The sequence below is a fragment of the Oncorhynchus tshawytscha genome, linkage group LG15 (genome assembly GCF_018296145.1).
Source record: "Oncorhynchus tshawytscha isolate Ot180627B linkage group LG15, Otsh_v2.0, whole genome shotgun sequence".
NCBI classification, from domain to species: domain Eukaryota; kingdom Metazoa; phylum Chordata; class Actinopteri; order Salmoniformes; family Salmonidae; genus Oncorhynchus; species Oncorhynchus tshawytscha.
Window position 1 is genome coordinate 21,272,846 of NC_056443.1, and position 24,926 is coordinate 21,297,771.

Sequence of the window (24,926 nt, forward strand, 5' to 3'; positions counted from 1 at the left end):
ATCAATTCTAGGTAAGGTTTGGATAAGTGAGTAGGTAATTTATTCTCTAATTCAATGTAATTTAAACCTTAGTACTGTAACGTTGGGATAGTGATGGGTGTGGAGTCAGACGCTGAGAGCAGAAGGGAGACGGGAAAAAACGCTTTAATGTCCTCAAGCACAGTAACAGGGACAAACATGGGTGAAGCCCAAAACAGAGGCGCAACAAAAACCCAAACCCACTGTTACCAAAATACCGGACAGCGAAAACCCAAAAGAACACAAACACCACTAACGTAGAATAACCACAAGCCCGCACAAACACCAGCGGGCTAAACTAACTTAAATAACACCCATCCCAAAACCCCAACAAGGAACAGGTGAAAACAATTTGACAAAAACAAACGAAAAGGATAAAGGGATCGGTGGCAGCTAGTAGACCGGCGACGACGACCGCCGAGCGCCACCTGAACAGGAAGGGGAGCCACCTTCGGTGGTATTCGTGACAAGTACGTGGTATAAACATGTATAATGCTTGTGACAAAGGCTTGAACAAACACCTCATTGGCTGCTTATTACAGAAGGGCGGAAATCAAACTTCACACTTATTATTCCTGGCATGAATTCACACTTCATCCTTAATTATTATAACATTACCATCCTAACATACACGCTTCAACCATTATGAACTACACCCGATGACATGAAAACTTAGCTAACACAGCGCGGGATTGCCTTACCTCCAAAAGTGTGTTGCTACAATAAGGATCCCCGTTACAACAGTATTAGCTTCGTAGTTCCGCTTGTCTTATCATTTCCCCCGCACAGCGGACACGTAAACAATTCAAACAAAAGACAACGACATAGACTTACAGGATAACTGTCATTTACAAGTAGTGCACAGCATTGCACCAGATCTTCAGTTTCTTGGCAATTTCTCACATGGAATAGCCTTCATTTCCCAGAACAAGAATAGACATGAGTTTCAGAAGAAAGTTCTTTGTTTCTGGCCATTTTGAGCCTGTAATCGAACCCACAAATGCTGATGCCCCAGATACTCAACGAGTCCAAAGAAGAGCAGTTTCATTGCTTCTTTAATCAGCATTTATTTTAAACAGTTTTCAGCTGTGCTAACATAATTGCAAAAGGGTTTTCAAATGATAAATTAGCCTTTTAAAATGATAAACTTGGATTAGCAAACACAACGTGCCATTGGAACACAGGGGTGATGGTTGCTGATAATGGGCCTCTGTACGCCTATGTACATATTCCTTTAAAAATCAGCCGTTTCCAGACACAGTAGTCATTTACAATGTCTACACTGTATTTCTGATCAATTTTATGTTATTTTAATGGACAAAAAATGTGCTTTTCTTTCAAAAACAAGGACATTTCTATGTGACCCCAAATCTTTGAACGGTAGTGTATATATTGTGTATAGTTTTTTTGTGGTGTGGTTTTCTATAAGCCCATGGGCTTCCAAACACACCATTAAAATGTTTTATTTTTTTATTTTAAATATATATTTTAATCTTCATTGTTGTTTATTTTCTTTGGTGCAAGTTGCTCAATGCTTTTCTACCCTCTTAGGAGGACACGGTGTTCACCTTTAACTTCAACTTGTTCATGACTAACAACAGTGGAGACAAGCTACACCATATCTAACACCTGGTCTCCTCTGCCCTAGTCTCCAGAGAAGTTAGCTGTGAGCACATCACAGAGGTACTGATCTATGGTTCTATACTGAACCAAAATATAAACGCAACATGCAACGATTTCAAAGATTTTACTGAGTTAGTTTTTTCAAAAACATTTTATTTTTTTACCTTTATTTAACTAGGCAAGTCAGTGGGACTGGCCATATTTTCAACCAGGGAGTTTTTCCTAGCCACCGTGGGTTATAACTGCCTGTTCAGGGGCAGAAGGACAGATTTGTACCTTGTCAGCTCAGGGATTTGAACTTGCAACCTTTGATTTGATTTTGATTTGATTTGTTTATTTTCTTTGGAGTTACTAGTCCAACTGGACCACTAGGCTACCCTGCCGCCCCATTATGGAATCCAGTCCATTGAAAAGCTAAATTCATTGGCCCTCTGCCCTAGGATTTCACATGAATTCAGATATGAGCACATCTGTTGTTCATCTAGATGCCTTTAAAAAAAATATAAAGCGTGAATCAGCAAACCCATTTTCTGCTGTGACCACCATATTATTCATGTTACCACATCTCTAGAGTTGATCTGGCTGTTGATTGTGGCAGTGGAAGATTTGTTGTCCCACTTGCAACCTCTTACTAATGGCTGGCTACCCTGTTGCTGGATATTGGAATAAGGAACTGAAACACGCTGTCGTACACGTCGATCCAGAGCATCCCAAACATGCTCAATGGGTGACATGTCTGGTGAGTATGCAGGCCAAGGAATAAATGGGACATTTTCAGCTTCTATGAATTGTCTACAGATCCTTGCGACATTGGGCCGTGCATGACCATGCTGAAATATGGGGGGATGGCGGCTGATGAATGGCACGACAATGGGCCTCAGGAGCTCGTCACAGTATCTCTGCACATTCAAATTACCATTGATATAACACAATTGTGTTCATTGTCCGTAGCTTATGCCTGCCCATACCATAACCCCACGGCCACTCTGTTGACATCAGCAAACCGCTCACCCACAAGATGTCTACCATCTGTCCGGTTCATTTGAAACCTGGATTAATCCTTGTAAAGCACACATCTCCAGCATGCCAGTGGCCATTGAAGGTGAGCATTTGCCCACTGAAGTTGGTTACAACGCCAAACAGCAGCCAGGTCAAGACCCTGGTGAGGACTACAAGCGTACAGATGATCTTCCCTGAGATTGTATCTGACAGTTTGCGCAGAAATGTATCAATTGCCTAAACCCACAGTTTCATCAGCTGTCCGGGTAGCTGGTCTCAGATGATCCCGCAGATGAAGAAGCCGGAGGTCACACGTGGTCTGCGGTTGTGAAGCCGGTTGAACAAACTGCCAAATTCTGTAAAACGACGTTGAACGTGGCTTATGGTAGAGAAATGAAAATGTCTGGCAACAGCTCTGGTGGACATTCCTGCAATCATGCAAATTGCACACTCCCTCATAACTTGAGACATCTGTGGCATTGTGTGGTGACAAAACACCATTTAGTGGCCTTTTATCCCCAGTGGTTTAATCAGCTTCTTGACATGCCACACCTGTCAGGTGGATGGATTATCTCTGCAAAGTTGAAATGCTCACTAACAGGTATGTACATAATTGGTGCACATAACATGAAATAAGCTTTGTGTGTATGGAAATTCAGGAATCTTTTATTTCAGCTCATGAAACATGGGACCAACACAATATTTCTGTTCATTTTCAGTCCCTATATCCACAATGTATTTGTCTGAAAAAGTGTGTAAACTGCCTACCCTCTCAGCAGAGGCAACTTTACACAAACACATGCAAAACAGGTAGTGTCATGATCAAATATAACACTTAAATTGTGAATTCAATAAGTTTTAATCAAACATCAAAACCTAGATGGTCAACACCTGGCTCTGATTTATCATGAGCTGTCCGTAAGAAGTTACTCATGATCATCTTTCAATCTGCTTCCTGCGTTTACGCCCACACATCTGCTGCTGGTGACAAACCACATATCCCAAAAAATTATTATCCTATGAGCCCCTGTTTTTGTAACCAAATACCAAATGTCCTAAAAAGATATTTGAGTCCATCAAAATATGAAGGCCTACGATTAGCTGCTCAAATGGACTCTGTTATCAATGCATTTTACCAGAATGGCAAATGCACTGCCTATAGAGTAAACTTTCTCGTGGTACAGTTTAAGATTCTCCCTGTGTCCCACAGTACCCGACATTAAATTTACGAGTTCAAGCAAACGTCGACACCCTAGCTCATGAGCTGTCCATTAGTCATGAGTTGAATGCGTGGCGTTTTCACCGATCATGCGACAAAACACCTTTCATTATGTTTTGTAACTAAGTTTATAATTAAGAAATGTAACTTACGATTCCTGGATCTCTGAAAATGCCTACGGTCACATGTGTCTCGCTGTGAGAATAGTTGTGTACACAAATCCAAAAATATAGGCCTATGCATAATCAAATGCTTCCAACCAAACTACAGGCCTACCATTGTTGGATGAGCATTGGTGTCTAGCTGAAGGCTAGTTGTCTGGAGCAATTTGACCAGTCAAATGTGATATTCTGATTATCAAATCAACTACGCCAACACTCAAGTAGCCTGTTAATGACACTTCCAGTAATGAACAAGGTGGACCACCGCCAACTTCAAAGATTTTAATTGGCTGAATCCCTTCTACCAGGATATGACTTGTGCTAACTGTCGTAGTGCAATCTAGACCTATGCCACATTCTGATGGGACCAATTACAATTTAGCATTTCAGTCACACAACTTGACACTGGCTGATGCAGTGTGTTGTATAAGGCGAGTACTGGGGTACCTGTTAACAGCATCCAGGTAAAATGTGTATAACTCGACAGTGTATGAGCCTTAAATTCTAGGCATAACCAAGTGGTCAGACACTCATAACACCCTTTGAATTCAGACATTGAAATAGCATGGTAAATAGAAAGCAGCAATAGCCTTACATTGTTCTGGCTACAGAGGCTTTAAGTTCTAGGATGAGTAGTCAGCTGTAGTTAACCATTGATTTGGACTAATATAGCTTAATGCCACGAGCTTGCTTTACTCCAGTTCTAGTAACACTAGCCTCAACATGGTCACACCTTGCTGCCAAAATGCAGTTTATGGAGCTGTGTGCTTATATTATTCAGGCCCCATCCTGCAGCAGTTGACCAAAAGTGGCAGGGTGGCCACAGTTAGAATTGCTGATCACCACTTAAAGGCCAACATGTCGTAAGTGCCCGGATGAAAGATATTCAAATGCATCGCACAAAGCATTTACCTAGCCAACTTAGTTACCAAATAAAGTCCTCACTTGTGATATAATCCCCAAACTGGATGCAGCCACATCCCATAACAATCAGGACAAGGTACAGATTGTAAGAAAATATTTATTAAGAACCAGACTTAATTATATTCACAAACACCGCAATCACTCCCGATTCAGTCAGTGGTTTCATTTGTTCCTGTGGAGAGAATAAAATTAAGTTAGATCTCATCTAGGAATATGACGTGTAGAACAGATTTCTCCATCTCATACCATTGTATGGAGAGTGACTGGGGTCTGGCCCTAAGTGGTTCCTTTAGGTTGGTTCATTTGCCAGCTGAAGACTTTGACATATTTAGCCCTAGGGTTGATGCCAGGCATTTGCCTCCCAGGACTAAGGCCTGTGTTGGAAGTAGTTGTGGAGGTCAACGGTCTTCTGGTGGTGGTGAGGGTAGTGGGTGGTAATGCTATGATTGGACAGAGAGTCAGGTGTAAAAAGCTGTAACAGTTGTACCACCCTCTTTAGCTGCACAACTACCGAACACTTACTTTTTACAGGAACTCTAGTCAAGATGGTGCCAACTCCTGGAGAGTCTGCCTCAAACCGCCAATAGGCAAACAGCTTGTATAGGTCACTCAGTGGATAGACACACCGAACTGTCACCCTAAAAAGAGAACTGAACATTAAAGCCACAAGTGCCTGTAGTGGGAGTTAATGACTGATGTAAATATTTTTAATTCAACCAATGAGGTAGTAGATTATCAGTGAAGTCACGTACACAGAGGCAGTATCCCTGCTTTTGACTGGTGCGTTCACAGATTGGCTCTTGTGCTCAACGTTGATATCATTTTCGTAGGTAACATGCTGATGGTGAACCTAGATGACAAGAGGACGTCACAAGCCTGAACATGATTCATTGAATATCAAACTGTTGCAAGCCATGTCTAAAAACTAAATGGTTGTTCCCATGTCAGGCCTCATGAGAAATAGACACCTGTCAGTCAAAGCGAATATTTAAATATTCAGCCTGTATGCTGACAGTTTGAGATGGAGGCTTGCTAATCTCGTGGACCGATTCTGCGCCTGAACCAATGACGGTATGCATTGATAACAGCAGTAGTTCAGGCGTTTATTTTGCAGATTATTTGGACGCATCAGGATTGGGCAATTTCTAAGACATATGTAACCAGAACTAAGTCATGCAGCTGAACAAATTAAGCAAGATGAGTTCTGAGTTACCAGATTAGATGCTGACAAACTTATTTGAAGTAGTCACTGGTAGGGCCAGTCACTTGAATGATTCAAATTGTATGGGTTGGACAGTTATACCTGGACCCTGGTACCACAGGTGTGGAGTCCAAAGCTAAAGAGAACCCTGGTGTCATCCGTCTCTTGAGGCCTGCAGGTGGAGTCCAGGAGAAAGGTTCCGTTGGGTTCAGCTCCAGGGATGGCCAGAGTCACATCAGTAACGACTGTCACCACCCCTTCAGTGGAACACACTAGAGAAAGTTGTGTTAGAGCTGGGCTAGAACAAAGTGAATGATCAACACTAAACAGTCAGGCAATAAATTAAGTTGCAGCAAAGATGAGGCACTAGTAGTTACCTATGACCTCAGTAGTCTGGAAGAGACAAGCTTTGGCCAAGGAACTCTTGACCTCCAAGGTCTTAGGAAGTCGTGAGTGAATTTCAAATGAGCCGTAGAACTGCTTCAAATTGATGTCCTGGGAAAAAAAGAGAAGGTACATTTTAAATAATTATAACTCCTACTTGAGCCAACAAGCCAATTTAAGCGCTTGACCAATGAGCATCTCACCTTATAAGTGTAGCCAACAGAGAAGAGGGGCACTTCCAGGTTCAGACTCTTGCTGTCATTCTGCATGATGTAGCCCCGCTTGGCTGCCAGATTTGTGGTCAGAATGTAGGGGCCAACACCCACCTCCCACAGGTAGTCAAATGGCTTATGGTCCATCTGGAAACGGATGCTTTTCTCATTGCAGACGCCTTTGAAGACCGGAGGAACTGACAAAGAGAAGATCGGCCCAATAGTTTAGTCAATAGTGCCAAAATGACATCAGGGGTAAACAGTGGTAGATCGCTGGGCTGCGTCCACGTTAGGCAGTGGTCAGAACCAGAAGGCTCAGAAGAATGAGAAATAGCACTTCCAGCCCAGGTCTCTTAATAAAGTTCAAGTCAACTTACAGACATCATTGAACTGAGCCACGACTGAGGCCAGGTAGTAGAAGGGCTCCTCTTGAGGCAGGATGACCAACGTGTAGTTGATGTCCAACGAGAACTGAAGAAGCCCCTCTGGAGAGTACTATGGATATGAACTCATTTAGAAACAGAAGCTTACATCCACATATTAGGGGTGAATCTGAGGTCCCCAAAACCCATTGGAAAATGTTGAGGAACCTTGGATCTCCTCCAATGAGAAGTGTCATGAGAATTTTCTATCCCAATGATTATAACTACAATCAAGCTTTGACCAATTCCCGAGATTAAGACCCTGGGTTAAATAAATAGGAAAAGACTCAGCTTATGCAAAAGGTAGTTCTTTATTCACGAGAAGGTGCTAAGAAACCTATAATGCGCACAGCCTTCTATATAACTTCTACAAGTACATCTGTTCCTCCCTGGGGGGGGGGGCTTTCTCCTGTCCTTGGTCTCACAGTACTAACACATGTGTTGTCAGTTCCTCTTTATCACACAAACACAATGTTCCCACTGTCTCACAATATTCTAGTATTGTGTCTAAACACATCGTCTAAGCTTCTGTAACTATTAGGGTGAAATACTTCAGTCATAACTCTTAATGTCATTCAGATTCTCTTATTACTTTAAACATAAATTCCCTTATCAAGAAGCCGTGAGGAAATACTGAGAAAAACCACAGTAGTTCATTAGAGTGTAAAAATAAATATTTCTCTTTACCAGCTTGTGAACAACGGCATCCTCAAATGGCACCCTGAGAATGTAGGCATGTAGGGTACTATTGGGCTGGGGGACCATGGTTATGACGAGACCACTTTTATTCGCCTCTAGTATGGTGAAGTCATGACCATTGAGCTTCACAACCACCAGGTCAACATCGTAGGAGAGATTCCCCAGGTAAACAGTAAACACACGATCCTCAAGGACTGTTTCTGTGGTTGGGGGGGTGACAAGTGTCATTAGCAATTATGACCATGGAGCTGAAGAGCCACTTCGGATAGGCTAGTAGAACTTACGGTTAATGATGGAGAGGTGCTGGATCAGAAGGGGTGTGTTCATGGGCCTGTGGAGGCGGAGTCTGGTCTCCACACCACAGTCATCAAGAAAGATTTGTTCATAGTAGAGATGGACCACATAGAACTCATGGTACATGTTGTCCATCACAAAGCTCTGGAAGAGTTGAAACTGTTATGAAGCATCTGCCATTAGGTTATATGGTACAAAGTAGAATATTCAAGGTGTACAGAGGACATGAGTGACTGAAGCCATTTGCAGCTTCTCTGCATCAGAATACAAGGTAAGCATCTCCATGTGACTGGTCAGATGCCGGCCTAGTACGCTACTGACTTTTCTGTATCCTCCGGCAGCGTTGAAAGGGATGCTGATCTGGACAGTGGTGTCACTGATGTCCAGGCTGTAGCCTCGCTCTGCTGTGATGGGCTCATCCAGGAGCTGCCCATCCACCCCCATTGAGATCTTGCTGCTCTCCAACCCAGAGAGGCCAGAGACCAGCGGGGACAGCAGAGTGGGGGTCTGCCAGACCAGCCCCGCCCCATCATACATCCCTTCATCTGGAAAGAGATTACAAGTGTTAAGACCCTGTGAGCAATTCTTCCTCTGGAACCGAGGGATCGAAACATCACAGATCTGAAATAACTTCATAGGTGAAAATATTATTTGCTTAACTGAGCAATCACTATTGCTTAAGACAATCCAGTCCCTTCAGGTCTGATCCTTGATTATGTGGAACCTGATATTGCACTGGAACTTACTAGTGCTGCACGCAACAATCCAGTCCACCATCATAACCACCCATCTCTGCCTGGATAACAGTATGGGATGGACCACCTCCACCACTGAACCATTGATCTGGAATTGAAGAAAGTAGTAAGTGTACTTGCCAACAGTACAAAAGGGGCATTTCAGTAGTCTAAATAAGTGGCTTCCTTCCCATCCTGCATAACTCTGGTTTTAAACATTACGCAATGAAAGACCCTCTCGGAATACAGCCACCAGTCTAGGTCGTTAATGTCAAATTAAGCAAGCCTGAAGACAACCAAGATAAAGGAAGCCATTAAACAGGACATTTAAATCCTCACCATGGAGACAGACCCCATGACAGACCGTGGTGTGTAGGGTGAGCGGAACACCAGTCTCCCCCGGGTGAGGTGGAACACGTAGCCCAGCTCCCGAGCCTCTGAGAATGACATGGGAATCAGCTGCTGCCCCTCCTGCTGGAACATCACCTGCCAGGTAGACGTGGCAGAGCTGTGGGCCTGATGGGGAACAAGAGACAAGGCATGCATGGTGGTATTGGGGACAAACTGGTGGAGCTCATCTAATTGAGAATTTGCCAAATAGCCTTTAGCTTACTTTAGCAAGGGCAGCAGTCCAGGCATCCGTTGTACCAGACAGACAAGAAACGTCACTCCTCATTGACACCTACAGGGTAACAATACTCTCCTATAAAAATACACAAGCCCACCTCCACGAGCCCTGATACAGTCTAGATCCATGCATCAGTACCTCCATATAGTTCTCCTCGCAGCTGACTTCTCTGGGGGACCAGGGTAGAGGGAGGGAGCAGGTTGCAGTCACAGAGTAGGTGGCTTCCACTCCATTCGCATCAATTGTGATCAAGTTAAAGCTAAAAGTGAATACCTCATCGTCCTAAGACACAAAAACAAGACCTTCAACTGAGATACCTGGTAGTAATTTAACTAGAAAATATAGTTTAAAAGCCCTTCCCATGGGTACAGATATCAACTCAATGGCTACTCCACATTGGTTCAATGTAATTGAAATGTTGATTTAACCAGTTTGCCCATGGATTGTGGCTTTGAAAAGACCACAATGCACAGCAAATATATGAACCTGGTTGTCAGTGTGGCAGGAGAAATAGGAGGCTCGGAGTTCAGCATGGCCACGCAGAGGGAGGATACTGAACATGTAGCCACACTCTGACCCATACTGCTTAGTGATGGGGTGAACGCCATCAGCATCTAGATAGGGGTAAAGAACTGGGTCATATCAAATGATTTGAATATACTCAAGTCCAATACCAAATAAAAATCAGTTTATTCTTAAGTGGTCCAACAGGCACAGTGAGACAAATATACTGCAGCACTAGCTACCAAACCCTGGCCAAGACATGTTAAGATGCCATGTTCATGAGCTGACCAAACCTAGTTTGAGGCCCATTTTGCATCAGAATTCAAGTTAAAGCCTACTTACCAACCGCTTCAAAGCGAGGTTTGTTCCCAGCAAATGAGAGTTGGGTTGTTACCAACAGGTATCGATCCCGGCATGCAGTCTCAATGGCCCCTATAAAAAGACACAAGGTGAGAATCTGAAGGGTGGAAGCTAAATGATTCTCAACAATGCCTGTGTTCTATAGCTTGTATAAAAGGCTCATCTGACCCAATTTAAGTTTCTTACCTCTTGGAAGGTCAGAACACCTTACACTAGGCCATACAGACAGGAGTACAAATACTCTGTAAGAAAAATGTTAGCACAGGTCATGAAAGGTTGCCAGCATCGAAACACTTATTCAAAACATTTAAGCCCACCACCAAACTTACCCCACCCAACACCCAAAAGCCATTGCTCCGTAGAAGTGTCTAACCCTAGCCAGGAACAGCTAGTAAACTACACCTGCTAGTTAACACAATATCAACTACCACCTACTGACAGTATCCAAGACAAAAACAACAGTTGATATGTACCATGTTCTCTAGCACTTTTATATGGGGGTGGTGCTGTGTTTGAGGTAATTAATTAGCTAATTGGGTCACATGGTTGGCCAGCTTGCCAGAGCCTAGGGGCGCAGCTAAATAGTCTGAAGTCGATTCCTCTCCTCATCTCCTCTCCTTCCCCCTTTCTTAGGATGTGTTTTCCATCTCCACTGAATAACAATATAAACGTATCATGTAAAGTGTTGGTTCCATGTTTCATGAGCAGAAATAAAAGATCTCAGACATTTTCCATACGAACGAAAAGCTTATTTCTATCAAACTTTGTGCACAAATTTGTTTACATCCCTGTTAGTGAGCATTTCTAAGATAATCCATTCACTTGACAGCTGTGGCATGTCAAGAAGCTGATTAAACAGCATGATCATTACACAGATGTACCTTGTACTGAGGACAATAAAAGGCCACTCTAAAATTTGTCACACAACACAATGCCACAGATATCTCAAGTTTTGAAGGAGAGTGCAATTGGCATGCTGACTGCAAGAATGTCCACCAGAGCTGTTGCCAGAGAATTTAATGTTCATTACTCTACCATAAGCCGCATCCACCCGGCCTCACAACCACAGACCTTGTGTACGGCGTCTTGTGGGCAAGTGGTTTGCTGATGTTAACGTTGTGAACAGAGTGCCCATGGTGGGGTTATGGTATTGGCGGCATAAGCTACGGACAACGAACACAATTGCATTTTATCGATGGCAATTTGAATGCATAGAGATACCGTGATGAGATCCTGAGGCCTGTTGTTGTGCCATTTATCCACCGCCATCACCTCCTGTTTCAGCATAATAATGCACAGCCCCATGTAGCAAGGATCTGTGCACAATTCCTGGAAGCTGAAATTGTCCCCGGTCTTCCATGGCCTGGAAACTCCATGGCCTGCATACTCACAGGCGTGACTTCCGGCGCCTGCGTGACTTCCGGCGCCGACAGAGATGGCCGCCTCGCTTCGCGTTCCGAAGGAAACTATGCAGTTTTTTTTGTTATTTTTACATGTTATTTCTTACATTGGTACCCCAGGTCATCTTGGGTTTCATTACATACAGTCGAGAAGAACTACTGAATATAAGAGCAGCGTCAACTCACCATCAGTACGACCAAGAATATGACTTTTCCGGAGCGGATCTTGTGTTCTGCCTTCCACCCAGGACAACAGAATGGATCCCAGCCTGCGAACCAAAACAACGACGTCGTAAAAGAGGCAAACGAAGCGGTATTCTGGTCAGGCTCCGGAGACGGGCACATCGCGCGCCACTCCCTAGCATACTACTCGCCAATGTCCAGTCTCTTGACAACAAAGTTGATGAAATCCGAGCAAGGGTAGCATTCCAGAGGGACATCAGGGACTGTAACGTTCTTTGCTTCACGGAAACATGGCTCACTCGAGAGACGCTATCGGAGTCGGTGCAGCCAGCTGGTTTCTCCACGCATTGCGCCGACAGAAACAAACATCTTTCTGATAAGAAGAGGGGCGGGGGCGTATGCTTTATGGTTAACAAGACGTGGTGTGGTCACAACAACATACAGGAACTCAAGTCCTTCTGTTCACCGGATTTAGAATTCCTCACAATCAAATGTCGACCGCATTATCTACCAAGGGAATTCTCTTCGATTATAATCACAGCCGTATATATTCCCCCCAAAGCAGACACATCGATGGCTCTGAACTAACTTTATTTGACTCTTTGCAATCTGGAATCCACACATCCTGAGGCTGCATTCATTGTAGCTGGGGATTTTAACAAGGCTAATCTGAAAACAAGACTCCCTAAATTGTATCAGCATATCGATTGCGCAACCAGGGCTGGTAAAACCTTGGATCATTGCTATTCTAACTTCCGCGACGCATATAAGGCCCTCCCCCGCCCTCCTTTCGGAAAAGCTGACCACGACTCCATTTTGTTGCTCCCTGCCTACAGACAGAAGCTAAAACAAGAAGCTCCCACGCTGAGGTCTGTTCAACGCTGGTCCGACCAATCTGATTCCACGCTCCAAGACTGCTTCCATCACGTGGACTGGGATATGTTTCGTATTGCATCAGACAACAACATTGACGAATACGCTGATTCGGTGAGCTAGTTCATTAGAACGTGCGTTGAAGATGTCGTTCCCATAGCAACGATTAAAACATTCCCAAACCAGAAACCGTGGGTTGATGGCAGCATTCGCACGAAACTGAAAACGCGAACCACTGCTTTTAATCAGGGCAAGGTGACCGGAAACATGACCGAATACAAACAGTGTAGCTATTCCCTCCGCAAGGCATTCAAACAAGCTAAGCATCAGTATAGAGACAAAGTAGAATTGCAATTCAACGGCTCAGACACAAGTGGTATGTGGCAGGGTCTACAGTCAATCACGGATTACAAAAAGAAAACCAGCCCAGTCACGGACCAGGATGCCTTGCTCCCAGGCAGACTAAATAACTTTTTTGCCCGCTTTGAGGACAATACAGTGCCACTGACACAGCCCGCAACCAAAACATGCGGACTCTCCTTCACTGCAGCCGAGGTGAGTAAAACATTTAAACGTGTTAACCCTCGCAAGGCTGCAGGCCCAGGCAGCATCCCCAGCCGCGCCCTCAGAGCATGCGCAGACCAGCTGGCTGGTGTGTTTACGGACATATTCAATCAATCCCTATCCCAGTCTGCTGTTCCCACATGCTTCAAGAGGGCCACCATTGTTCCTGTTCCCAAGAAAGCTAAGGTAACTGAGCTAAACGACTACTGCCCTGTAGCACTCACTTCCGTCATCATGAAGTGCTTTGAGAGACTAGTCAAGGACCATATCACCTCCACCCTACCTGACACCCTAGACCCACTCCAATTTGCTTACCGCCCAAATAGGTCCACAGATGATGCAATCTCAACCACACTGCACACTGCTTTAACCCATCTGGACAAGAGGAATACCTATGTGAGAATGCTGTTCATCGACTACAGCTCAGCATTTAACACCATAGTACCCTCCAAACTCGTCATCAAGTTCGACCCCGCCCTGTGCAACTGGGTACTGGACTTCCTGACGGGCCGCACCCAGGTGGTGGGGGTAGGTAACAACATCTCCACCCCGCTGATCCTCAACACTGGGGCCCCACAAGGGTGCGTTCTGAGCCCTCTCCTGTACTCCCTGTTCACCCACGACTGCGTGGCCACGCACGCCTCCAACTCAATCATCAAGTTTGTGGATGACACAAAAGTGGTAGGCTTGATTACCAACAACGACGAGACGGCCTACAGGGAGGAGGTGAGGACCCTCGGAGTGTGGTGTCAGGAAAATAACCTCACACTCAATGTCAACAAAACTAAGGAGATGATTGTGGACTTCAGGAAACAGCAGAGGGAACACCCCCCTATCCACATCGATGGAACAGTAGTGGAGAGGGTAGTAAGTTTTAAGTTCCTCGGCGTACACATCACAGACAAACTGAATTGGTCCACCCACACAGACAGCATCGTGAAGAAGGCGCAGCAGCGCCTCTTCAACCTCAGGAGGCTGAAGAAATTCGGCTTGTCACCAAAAGCACTCACAAACTTCTACAGATGCACAATCGAGAGCATCCTGTCGGGCTGTATCACCGCCTGGTACGGCAACTGCTCCGCCCACAACCGTAAGGCTCTCCAGAGGGTAGTGAGGTCTGCACAACGCATCACCAGGGGCAAACTACCTGCCCTCCAGGACACCTACACCACCCGATGTCACAGGAAGGCCATAAAGATCATATAGGACAACAACCACCCGAGCCACTGCCTGTTCACCCCGCTATCATCCAGAAGGCGAGGTCAGTACAGGTGCATCAAAGCTGGGACCGAGAGGCCATCAGACTGTCAAACAGCCACCACTAACATTGAGTGGCTGCTGCCAACACACTGACTCAACTCCAGCCACTTTAATAATGGGAATTGATGTAAAATATATCACTAGCCACTTTAAACAATGCTACTTAATATAATGTTTACATACCCTACATTATTTATCTCATATGTATATGTATATAGTGTATTCTATATCATCTACTGCATCTTTATGTAATACATGTATCACTAGCCACTTTAAACTATGCCACTTTGTTTACATTTTATTTATTTATTTTACCTTTATTTAACCAGGCAAGTCAGTTAAGAACACATTCTTATTTTCAATGAGGGCCTGGGAACAGTGGGTTAACTGCCTGTTCAGGGGCAGACGACAGATTTGTACCTTGTCAGCTCAGGGGTTTGAACTCGCAACCTTCCGGTTACTAGTCCAACGCTCTAACCACTAGGCTACGCATACTCATCTCATATGTATATACTGTACTCGATACCATCTACTGCATCTTGCCTATGCCGCTCTGTACCATCACTCATTCATATATCTTTATGTACATATTCTTTATCCCTTTACACTTGTGTGTATAAGGTAGTAGTTTTGGAATTGTTAGCTAGATTACTCGTTGGTTATTACTGCATTGTCGGAACTAGAAGCACAAGCATGTCGCTACACTCGCATAAACATCTGCTAACCATGTGTATGTGACAAATAAAATTGGATTTGATTTGATTTGACATGTCACCCATTGAGCATGTGTGGGATGATCTGAATCGATGTGTATGACAGTGTGTTCCAGTTCTCGCCAATATCCAATAGCTTCGCACAGCCATTGAAGAGGGGTGGGACAACAGCCTGATCAACTCTATGTGAAGGAAATGTGTTGCGCTGCATGGTGCTCACACAAGATACTGACTGGTTTTCTGATCCACCCCCCTATTTTTTTTAAGGTATCTGTGACCAACTGATCCATATCTGTATTCCCAGTCATGTGAAACCCATAGATTAGGTCCAAATTTATTTATTTTAATTGACTGAAAAAGTTACATCTTTGTTGCATTTATATTTTTGTTCAGTATACATAGTCTATGATTGATATTTATACATGTCATTTCATATTCATGGTACAGAATAATCCTTCACTATGTCTGAGTTTACACAGGCAGCCCAATGGCAGCCCAATTCTGATCTTTTTTTCCACTAATTGGTCTTTTGACCGATCACATTAGATCTTTTCACATCAGATATTTTTCAGAGCTGATCTGATTTGTAAAAAAAAAAAAAAAAAATTCGGCTGCCTGTATAAATGCAGCCTTTTTGGTTAGTTTAGTGACCCAAGTCAAGAGTTATATTTTCACTTGGCAATGGGCTCATTATATGAAATACATTTAGCTGGGATTTTAACCAACTTCACAAATTTGCAAACATGTTTTCATGTTTTATTGGGCATTCAACAGAGCATCTTCCCTGTAACAGTAATCAAGAGGGTGTTAGAGGGTAAAGGTTGAGTTGACAGGGTGTTCAATAGAGACAGTGACGGTGTCATTGGCAGGGTAGGGACACTGAACGGTCAGCCTGAAACAAAACACAATTGTTAAGAGAACTGAACATTTGAATGTTAGTGTGTAAATAGTGTGTGCATGCATCCATGTGTGTTGTTACCTGTAGGGAGAGTCTTGCGGATGAGGCCCTCCCTCACCCTCCCTTTGACAAATCCGACCATGACTATCTACCTGCTTCCTGTTTACAGACAAAATCTCAAAACAGGAAGTACCAGTGGCGCGCTCAATACAGAAGTGGTCTGTTGAAGCAGACACAAGGCTACAAGACTGTTTTGCTAGTACGGACTGGAATATGTTCTGGGATTCATCCAATAGCATCAAGGTGTTTACCACATCAGTCACGGGCTTCATCAATAAGTGCATCGATGACTTCATCCCCACAGCGACTACGCGAACAAACCCAAACCAAAACCATGGATTTACAGGCAATATCGGTGCTCTGCTAAAGGCTATAGCTACTGCTTACAAGAAAGCCCGCTACGATCTCCGATGAGACATCAAACATTCAAAAGGACAATATGGGAGGAAGGTGGAATCCTATTAGACCGGATCTCACTCTCCATGGCTGATGAAAGTAAAGCTTTAAAAAAGTTTAAACTCACAAGGCCACCGGGCCAGACAGAATACCAGTGAGCGTTCTTGGAGAATGTGCAGAGACCTGCAAGTGTCTTCACTGACATTTCCACTTTCTCTTTGTCCCAGTCGTTAATCCCAACACGTTTCAAGTTACCACCATTGTCCCTGTTCCCAAGAACTCCAAGGTAACCTGCCTAAATGAATATTGTCCTGTAGCACTCAACTGTAATTATAAAGTTCATTGAAAAGGCTGGCCATGACACATCAACACCATCATCCTAGACACCCTGAGCCCATTTCAATTTTCATATCGCCCCAACAGTTCCACAGGTTACGCAATCTCAAATGCACTTCACAATGCCCTCTCCAACCTGGACAACAGAAGAAATAACTGGGTGGACAGCCCATTACAACACTGGGGCCAAGCCCCCTGCCATCCAGGACCTCTGTATCTGGCAGTGTCAGAAGAAGGACTAAAAATGGCCAAAGACTTCAGCCACCCAAGCCATAGACCGATCACTCTGCTACCGTCCGGCAATCGATACGGAGCATCGGCTCTTAGACCGACAGGCTCAGAGACCGCTTCTACCACCAAGCCATAAGACTGCTACCATTAATTAAATGGTTACACAGACTATATGCATTGACCCTATCTTGCACTGACTCTACGCACACTCACAAGTATTCAGCGCATGTGACAAGTATAATACATGTTTTTACATTTTAGTCATTTAGCAACACTCTTATCCAGAGCAATTAGGGTTAAGTGTCTTGCTCAAGGGCACAGTGGCAGATATTTCACCTAGTCGGCACTGGGATCTGAACCAGCAACCTTTCGGTTACTGGCCCAACGCTCTTAACCGTTGAAGTTTCAAATGCATTCTGACATTACTGAAAGTGTAGGTATTTTAACATTACTATTGTTTAACAGACAACAACACTTTTGATCAATGAAATATTGAATCAGTCATCTTCCTCAAATGAAGGGGATGATGAAATCTTTGCAAGAGGGAGGGAATCTGATTTCATTGGTCCTCAAGTCGCAGCTCAGGCAATATTTCCAGGATAAATTGATGTAACCCTGAGTAAGCCTGCCCCGAGCAGATTATTTATGAACGATTAATTGGCCTAAAATTTTACCTCGCTAAAAAGGTGAGCCACTTTCATGGTACTGGTTATCCCGAGTTGAACTCAGAGTTGACCAGAGTTATCTAGAACTCCTAAAATCGGATTCGTAGTATCGGGCTCTGATTCTCATACAGTACACTAGGAAATTCCCCTCAACCTAGATGACCATAATATACTGTATACTCAACACGTATGTTTATTTCATAACTCCAACTGGAACTGGTGATATACCCACAGATGTTTGTATTGACCATTATGTTGGTAACAATTGAATAAACTCGAACCAACAACTGTATTCTAACGAGAAGTAAGAGAAGTCTGATTTCCAACTGTGGCTCAACACGCACACACTCTCACGGTAGATACAGCCTGACTCAGACTAGACGTAACATTGTAAATCTGGGACACTAATTAGTATGATATTGTAATGGCCTCTATAAATCATAAATGAGCGAATGTCCACAACAGTTCTTGAGTCCTTCAATGAAAACTCACAGGCTACTGCAACAAGTACCATGCACAAAGAAAAAGCCAGGTTACAACCTGCGGTGCCCCGACCCCCTGCCCAGATCCCCTGCCCCCCACATAACTGACCAGGAGGGTTGCTACACAGCCCCCTCACCACAAAGTCCCTTGTTCCAGAGGGAACAAAAAGTCCTGGAAGCGACCCGGAGGTCTCCTTTTTTTCCTGCGCGGGCGTGATGGGGCTCACAGGCATAGGGGGTTCAGTCTGTGGTAGGGGGCTATCCCTCTGGGGCACCGGGGACACAGCCTGTGGCTCTGGGGAACCACTCAGTGACATAGGGGGTATAGGAGGAGCGGGACTTCTGGAGCTCTAACTGTGGGCAGAATGTAATTTCCAGAGGGAGGGGTTTGGGGCGAAGAGGCCGCTCTGTATGGGGGTTACCTGCCACATTTCTCCCTCTGGGAGGCAGCTGGACCCAGTACACCATTGTTAAAGGAATTTTATTGCTCTATGTTTTAATACCCAATTAAAATGAAACACTCCGTCAATTCATAAGGATTTGTAAGACCCTTATTCTATAATAATGGACAGAGCCCAGTCTTAAAGTCAATCAGCAGAGTTTATTCACGAGAGTACTCAACACGATACAGGTTACCACAGGTTATAAACTGAAAATGACGTCATTAGTTCCAGTACCAACCCGTCTCTTCCCTCACCCTGGTACAAAGGCAGTATCTTAAGTCTTCCCACATCGTCTCCCTACCAATTTAATATAATTTATGGCTGAGACAATGTTTTCCGGTGTAGATAAGCATTCTAGCCAGTCTGAAGATTTAGTTCATTCATTTCTACCCAGGAACAGACCGTCATTGTTCTAATCCTTGATTCATTCACAAACATTATATTCAGTACTAAGATTAAGAAAGAAAATGCATACATATACAGTAACATAATAGTATTCTGATTAGTACATATACAGTAACATAATTTTATTCTGATTAGTCAGTCCTGATTGAAATGTATACATAATTAGTCATCATTGATAAAAATTCCCTTAACAACCATCTTCTCCCATCCTATCCAGGACCATGCACCGTCCCACCCAGTGACTCTCCAGCTTGGGGCAACTACGTTTCTTTCTTTCTCATCAGAGATGATGGCCAGCTGCTGTGCTAGCGTTTTGTTGAAGTGCTCCAGAAGGCCATCGCTCTACGGGTGAGGCGGAGTGGTGCGGCTTTTGTGCCTATCCAGCCACTCACACATGGTGAAGAACACACAGGACTGTCGCTGTGAATGGACTCAGCGACAAACCTGCTGAACATATGGCTGTGAGGGCGTCGACGATTGTCTCTGCTTCCTGGAGTGTAGGTTTCAGGCCATTTTGTGAAATAGTCCATAGTCGAGAAACACCCAGCGGTTTCCACGGTCTGTGGTGGGGTACGGCCCAACTACATCCACTCCCAAACTGTCCAATCCCTACTCCTCCATGCATGCCCTGGAGCACAGCCTCCCACAGTGCTTTGGGGACCACCACCTGCCACCTATCCTCTGCTGTAGCTGGCTCCTTCCATGCTCACTGTAGCATGCCATCAGCCAGCCACACCTCCATCCACTCTAGCACTGGCTGCAGATCTGTGTCCTGCTCCTGCCTCCATTTAGCCAATTTGACAGCCTGCAGCTCACAGCAGACAGGCACACTCACCTGGCATACTGAGGCACCAACCCCCTCCTCCGCACACAGCTCTCTCTCATGGGCCTCTCTCAGCTCCCATGTACAGTACAGGGCCGGCGTTAGAGTGGCCCGATGTACAACTGTGAAGTCGTACAGCTGGAGCTCCTCCAACCACCTGCCCCTCTGGCTCTTTAAAAAACATGAGCCACTGGAGAGTGGAGTGATAACTCCTTACAGTGAAGGGCAAGCCACACAGGTAGTACTTGAAGTGTTTGATGGACTCCACTACAGCGAGGAGCTCTTGCCATATGACACAGTAGCTTTGTTGAATGTCTTGCTGAAGTACGCCAACACTCTCTCCCCTTCTGGCCCCACCTGGGCCAGCACCCCACCCATGCCCACATTGCTCGCATCTGTGTTCAGGAAAAAGGGCAAGGTGGGGGAGGTGAGCACATGGGAATCGATCAGTGTACGCTAGAGGGTGTTGGAGACCTCCTGCCACTCTGCTGTCCTCGGCAGCAGGCAGTTCAAGGAAGTGGCGACACTGGAGAAGCCCCGTACAAACCTCCTGTAGTACAAGACCAGGAAGCTCTTCAGCTGCTGCTGGTTAGTGGGAATGGGCCAGTCTTGGACAGCCCACACTTTGTCCTCCATAGTGCTGATTCCCTCTTCCCCCACTTGGTGCCCCAAGGACACCTCTCTCCTCATGAAGTGGGATTGCTCAGGGTGGAGCTTCAGGCCTGCGGCAGCCACCCTTTCCAACACTCCATAGCGCCCCCAGGACAGACTGGAAGGAGCTGCCATGGGCCAGGATGTTGTTGAGGTAGACCAGACACTCCTGTCAGAGAATGCCAGCCAGCACGCTATCAATCAACCGCCCAAAAGTAGCTGGAGCGTTGCGCAAGCCGAAGCACAGGACCTTGAACTGCCAGTGCCCTCTGTTGGTGGGCGAAAGCAGTCTTGGCTCTGGGGAGAGGAGAACCTGCCAGTGACCACTGCGGAGGTCCAGTGAGGAAGCTAGGAGGACGTCCTAACCAAGTTCAGTGAATCTTCGATACATGATATAGGGTATGACTCCTTCCTGGTTATCGCATTCTGTAGTCCGCACATAACCTCAGCTTATCCCCCTTCTTAGGAATCATGACTATTGGTGCCGCCCAGGGGCTGCCTGAGGGCTCAATGAAGTCTACCCACTGCATCTCCAACGGGCCTGTCTGCTGCCTCCTGGTGTGCCAGTGGGATATTTCTGGGATGCATCTTGATGGGCCGAGCGTCCCCTCGTGCTGCACCAGAATCTGAACCACCTCCTCTTCACTCAGAGCAAAGCTGTCTCTGAATTCTAACAGCAACAGCCGTTCCTGCTGCTCGGGGTCAAGACCATCACAGCTCCTCTCCCATATCTATCTCACTGCGGACAGTGTCCTCTTCTCTCCCATCTGGAGTGGCTGGTCTGGCCCAGGCTCACAGATGGACGTTTCATGGAGGTAGCTGGGGAAAGTAACACACAGATGGGGGTTGTGGGCTTGAACCGAGTCCAACCCACAGTTGTGGGCTTGAACCGAGTCCAACCTAGTACAATGTCCGGCCTCACCAGGGTTACTGTGGACTCAGTGTCCACCAGGGCAGGGCACCCCCTTCACAGTGACAGCGAAGAGACAAAAGTCCCCAACACCGTTCCGGCCCACCACAACAACAGGCTCCATTCTCATGCAGCAGTCTGCTCCTGAGCTCTGTGGGACTTTGGGTAATCCCTGCGCAGATGGCCTGGCTGGCCACACCCCCAGCAGACCAAGTGGCCAGAGCGTGTGCTGCATGCTGTCTGTAGTGCAATAGAACGATTGAGTTTAGTTATTTTCACGCAGATTTTTCCAGCTCTGGGCTGCACTGTACCACAGCCCACACATTGGGTGTACTGTATCGACATGCCCCCACGGAAGCTCCAGTCCACACAATCTCCAATGCTTTCTGTAATGAATCTAACACGACAGCGTCTTGGGTTTACCGAGAATGGTGCGACCCCCCAACACATGGGGAATGGAATTAAAACATTTTCAGGGGGGGTCTCTCAGTTGGTTGAGGGGCAGCTCTCGGGGAACTATGGGAAGGGGATCCTGGGGGGCTGGTCGCCTGGCAGTTGGGCGCTTGGGTGCTTGGGCCGATGGGGACCCGAACCAGCGATCTGTTTTTTGGCCTTGTGGGAGATCTGTCAACGTTCCCTTGATTAGGGCGGTGACCCTGGTTGCTTCTGTGGGTCACTCTGGAAGATGGCTATTGTGATGTAGATGTTGTGCAGCTTCACTGCAAGTAGATATAATTTTTTTAATTGAATAGTACAACATAAAGAAAAATGATTACAAAAAAAAAGATTAGTGCAAGCTAATATACGGGCCACAAACAGGCAAATAACTGTGCAGCACAAAAGTGGTGTGCAAAACGGCATCTCGGAACGCACAACACATCGGTGCTTGTCACAGATGGGCTAATGCAGCAGACAACCACACCGGGTTCCACTCATATCAGCTTACATCAAGAAGAACTGTGGGCACGCAACCACCAACACTGAACAATTGAGGAGCGGAAAAACATTGCCTGGTCTGACAAATCCCGGTTCCATCATGATGGCAGAGTCCCGATTTGGTTTAAGCAGCATTAGTCAATGTCCCCATCCTGTCTGTTGACAACAGTGGTGTAATGCTGTGGTGGATGTTTTCCTGGCACACGTTAGGTCCAACACCGTTCACCTGATGACAGAGGTCAGCCTGCAGGCGCCCGGCCTGCCACAAGGAGTCGCTAGAGCGCGATGAGCCAAATCAAGCCCGTCCGGCCAAAACCTCCCCTGGACAATGCTGGGCCAATTGTGTGCGACCCTATGGGACCCCCGATCATGATCGAACCCGGGTCTGTAGTAGCGCCTCCAGCACTGTAATGCAGGAGGCCCTTTTAGCGGGCTCTCTTGTATGCATCCATGTCCTATTCCCTCTGCTCTCGGTGATGCATTTTCTTCTTTGACGCACCTTATGTCTAAACTTCTTTACAGTGAAATGATCTTGATTGGTGATCTCAACTGGTTGGTTAAAGCCGGTGTCTGATGGTTTAAAAATGTTTTGTAATTCTATGAACCTTACCCAGTTGATTATCTCACCCACTCACCCAAATCTGAAATGCCCAGATAAATCTACCCTGATTGATTTGATATCAACAAATGTTCCACATAAATATTCTGTGGTTGGTGATTTTTGTAATGATTTAAGTGACCATTGTGTTGTTGTTACTGTTAGAAATATGAAGGTTCCTAAGACAAACCCATGTTTTATTCGTAAGAGAAATTTGAAGTGTTTTAATGAGCAGGCTTTCTTTCATGATTTGTTTTATTTTGACTGGAGCAAGATTGAGCTTATCCCTGATGTGGAAACTGCCTGGATATTCTTTCATTATGGTTTTTTTCAAATACTAAACAAACAAGCCCCATTCCGCAGGTTCAGGGTTAAAGGGCGGGATAATCCATGATTTTCTTCTGAGCTGTCTTGAATTATTCACAACTGTAATCTAGCCTGGGCTAAAGCAAGGAAATCATGTTCTGATGTGGATTGGCTTTGTTTTAGGCACTTACGAAACAAGTGTTATTTTCTTCTCAGGAAGGCCAAGTCTGAATGTTTTGTCTTTAACCACTGATAACCTGAATGACCCTAGAAAGTTTTGAAAGGCAATTAAGTCTATGTCTGGTAACAGTAATGTTAATGAATTACCTTCATGTGTTTTGAAGGACTCTGTTGCTGTATATGACAAAACTGAAATGCTGAATTGTTTCAAAGAACACTTTGTATCATCTGGTAGGCTGTTTGATTCAGTGTTCTCTGTCTCTGTACAACCCTGTGTGGATGAACCAGTGAGAGCTGGTCAAACTCTTAGCCATTCTCAGTGCAGGTGGTACATAAAGCCCTGAAATACTTAGATCAGAGAAAGCCTGCAGGTCCTGATCTTTTGGATCCCTGCTTTTTAAATCTGGCAGCTGATTTCATAGCTGAACCACTTACATGTCTGTTCAATCTAACCCTGGAATGTAATGAAATTCCAAAAATCTGGAAATCAGCATTTGTCCTACCACTTTTAAAAGGGAGAGATCCAACTCTTTTAAATAATTATAGGCCAATCTCAAAGCTGTCACCCCTGGTGAAAATACTTGAAACCCTTGTGAGTGAACAGCTTTTTATTTACTAACTCAATTACAGCAGCCATGAAGGTTTTCAATTATATCACTGAAGCGCTTGACAAAAAACAGCACTGTGTCTAACTTTTTATTGATCTCTCTAAGGCTTTTGATACAGTTGTTCATGCTATACTAAGGCAGAGATTGTCGAGTGTAGGTCTTTCAGAGCATGCAGTTGCATGGTTTGCTAACTATCCGTCTGATAGAACTCAGTGCACTCAATTTGATGGTCTTATGTCTGTTAAATTGTCTGTCTTTAATGGTGTGCCCCCAGGCTCTGTACTTGGTCCTCTCATTCACTATTTATTTAAATTATTTAGACAAAAATGTCCAAAATGCATTTTTATGCTGATGATACTGTTATTTACTGTTGTGCCTAGTCTCTTACAAAACCTTTCCAGAACATGCAAACTGCTTTTTATACTGTTCAACATACCTTGTGTCAATTGAAGCTTATCCTCAATACTGACAAAACTAACTTAATGGTGTTTTTAAAGCAAGAAATAGACCTCTGAACCTTTCACCTATTACTACCTGTCAGGGCAAGGAGATTGAGGTTGTAACCTCATATAAATATCTTGGAATTTTAATTGTTGACGGCCTCTCTTTTAAATTGCATATTC

The 24,926-nt window shown here is 45.0% G+C and overlaps 1 protein-coding gene across 1 annotated transcript; it reads right to left on the reverse strand.

Annotated features, from left to right (window-relative positions):
- Positions 1-5,023: 5,023 nt before the first annotated feature.
- On the reverse strand, positions 5,024-10,839 carry LOC112233857. Its single transcript, XM_024401753.2, has 19 exons — positions 10,712-10,839; positions 10,569-10,624; positions 10,365-10,454; positions 10,005-10,132; positions 9,657-9,800; positions 9,504-9,572; positions 9,230-9,406; positions 8,903-8,999; positions 8,478-8,701; positions 8,147-8,300; positions 7,851-8,062; positions 7,119-7,236; positions 6,733-6,938; positions 6,523-6,640; positions 6,248-6,417; positions 5,697-5,794; positions 5,467-5,582; positions 5,191-5,384; positions 5,024-5,116 (listed from the first exon to the last, which is right to left on the reverse strand). Exons 1-18 carry the CDS (start codon positions 10,732-10,734, stop codon positions 5,221-5,223), a joined length of 2,364 nt encoding a protein of 787 aa, XP_024257521.2. The 5' UTR covers positions 10,735-10,839; the 3' UTR covers positions 5,024-5,116; positions 5,191-5,220.
- Positions 10,840-24,926: the final 14,087 nt, after the last annotated feature.

Coding starts and splice junctions, on each gene's coding strand:
- LOC112233857 (XM_024401753.2), bottom strand. CDS start 10,734: ATGGCTTTTGGGTGTTGGGTGGG. Junction 8,063..8,146: donor GCACCTCTCCATCATTAACC/GTAAGTTCTACT, acceptor CCCCAACCACAG/AAACAGTCCTTGAGGATCGT. Junction 5,583..5,696: donor AGCAGGGATACTGCCTCTGT/GTACGTGACTTC, acceptor TTCTCTTTTTAG/GGTGACAGTTCGGTGTGTCT.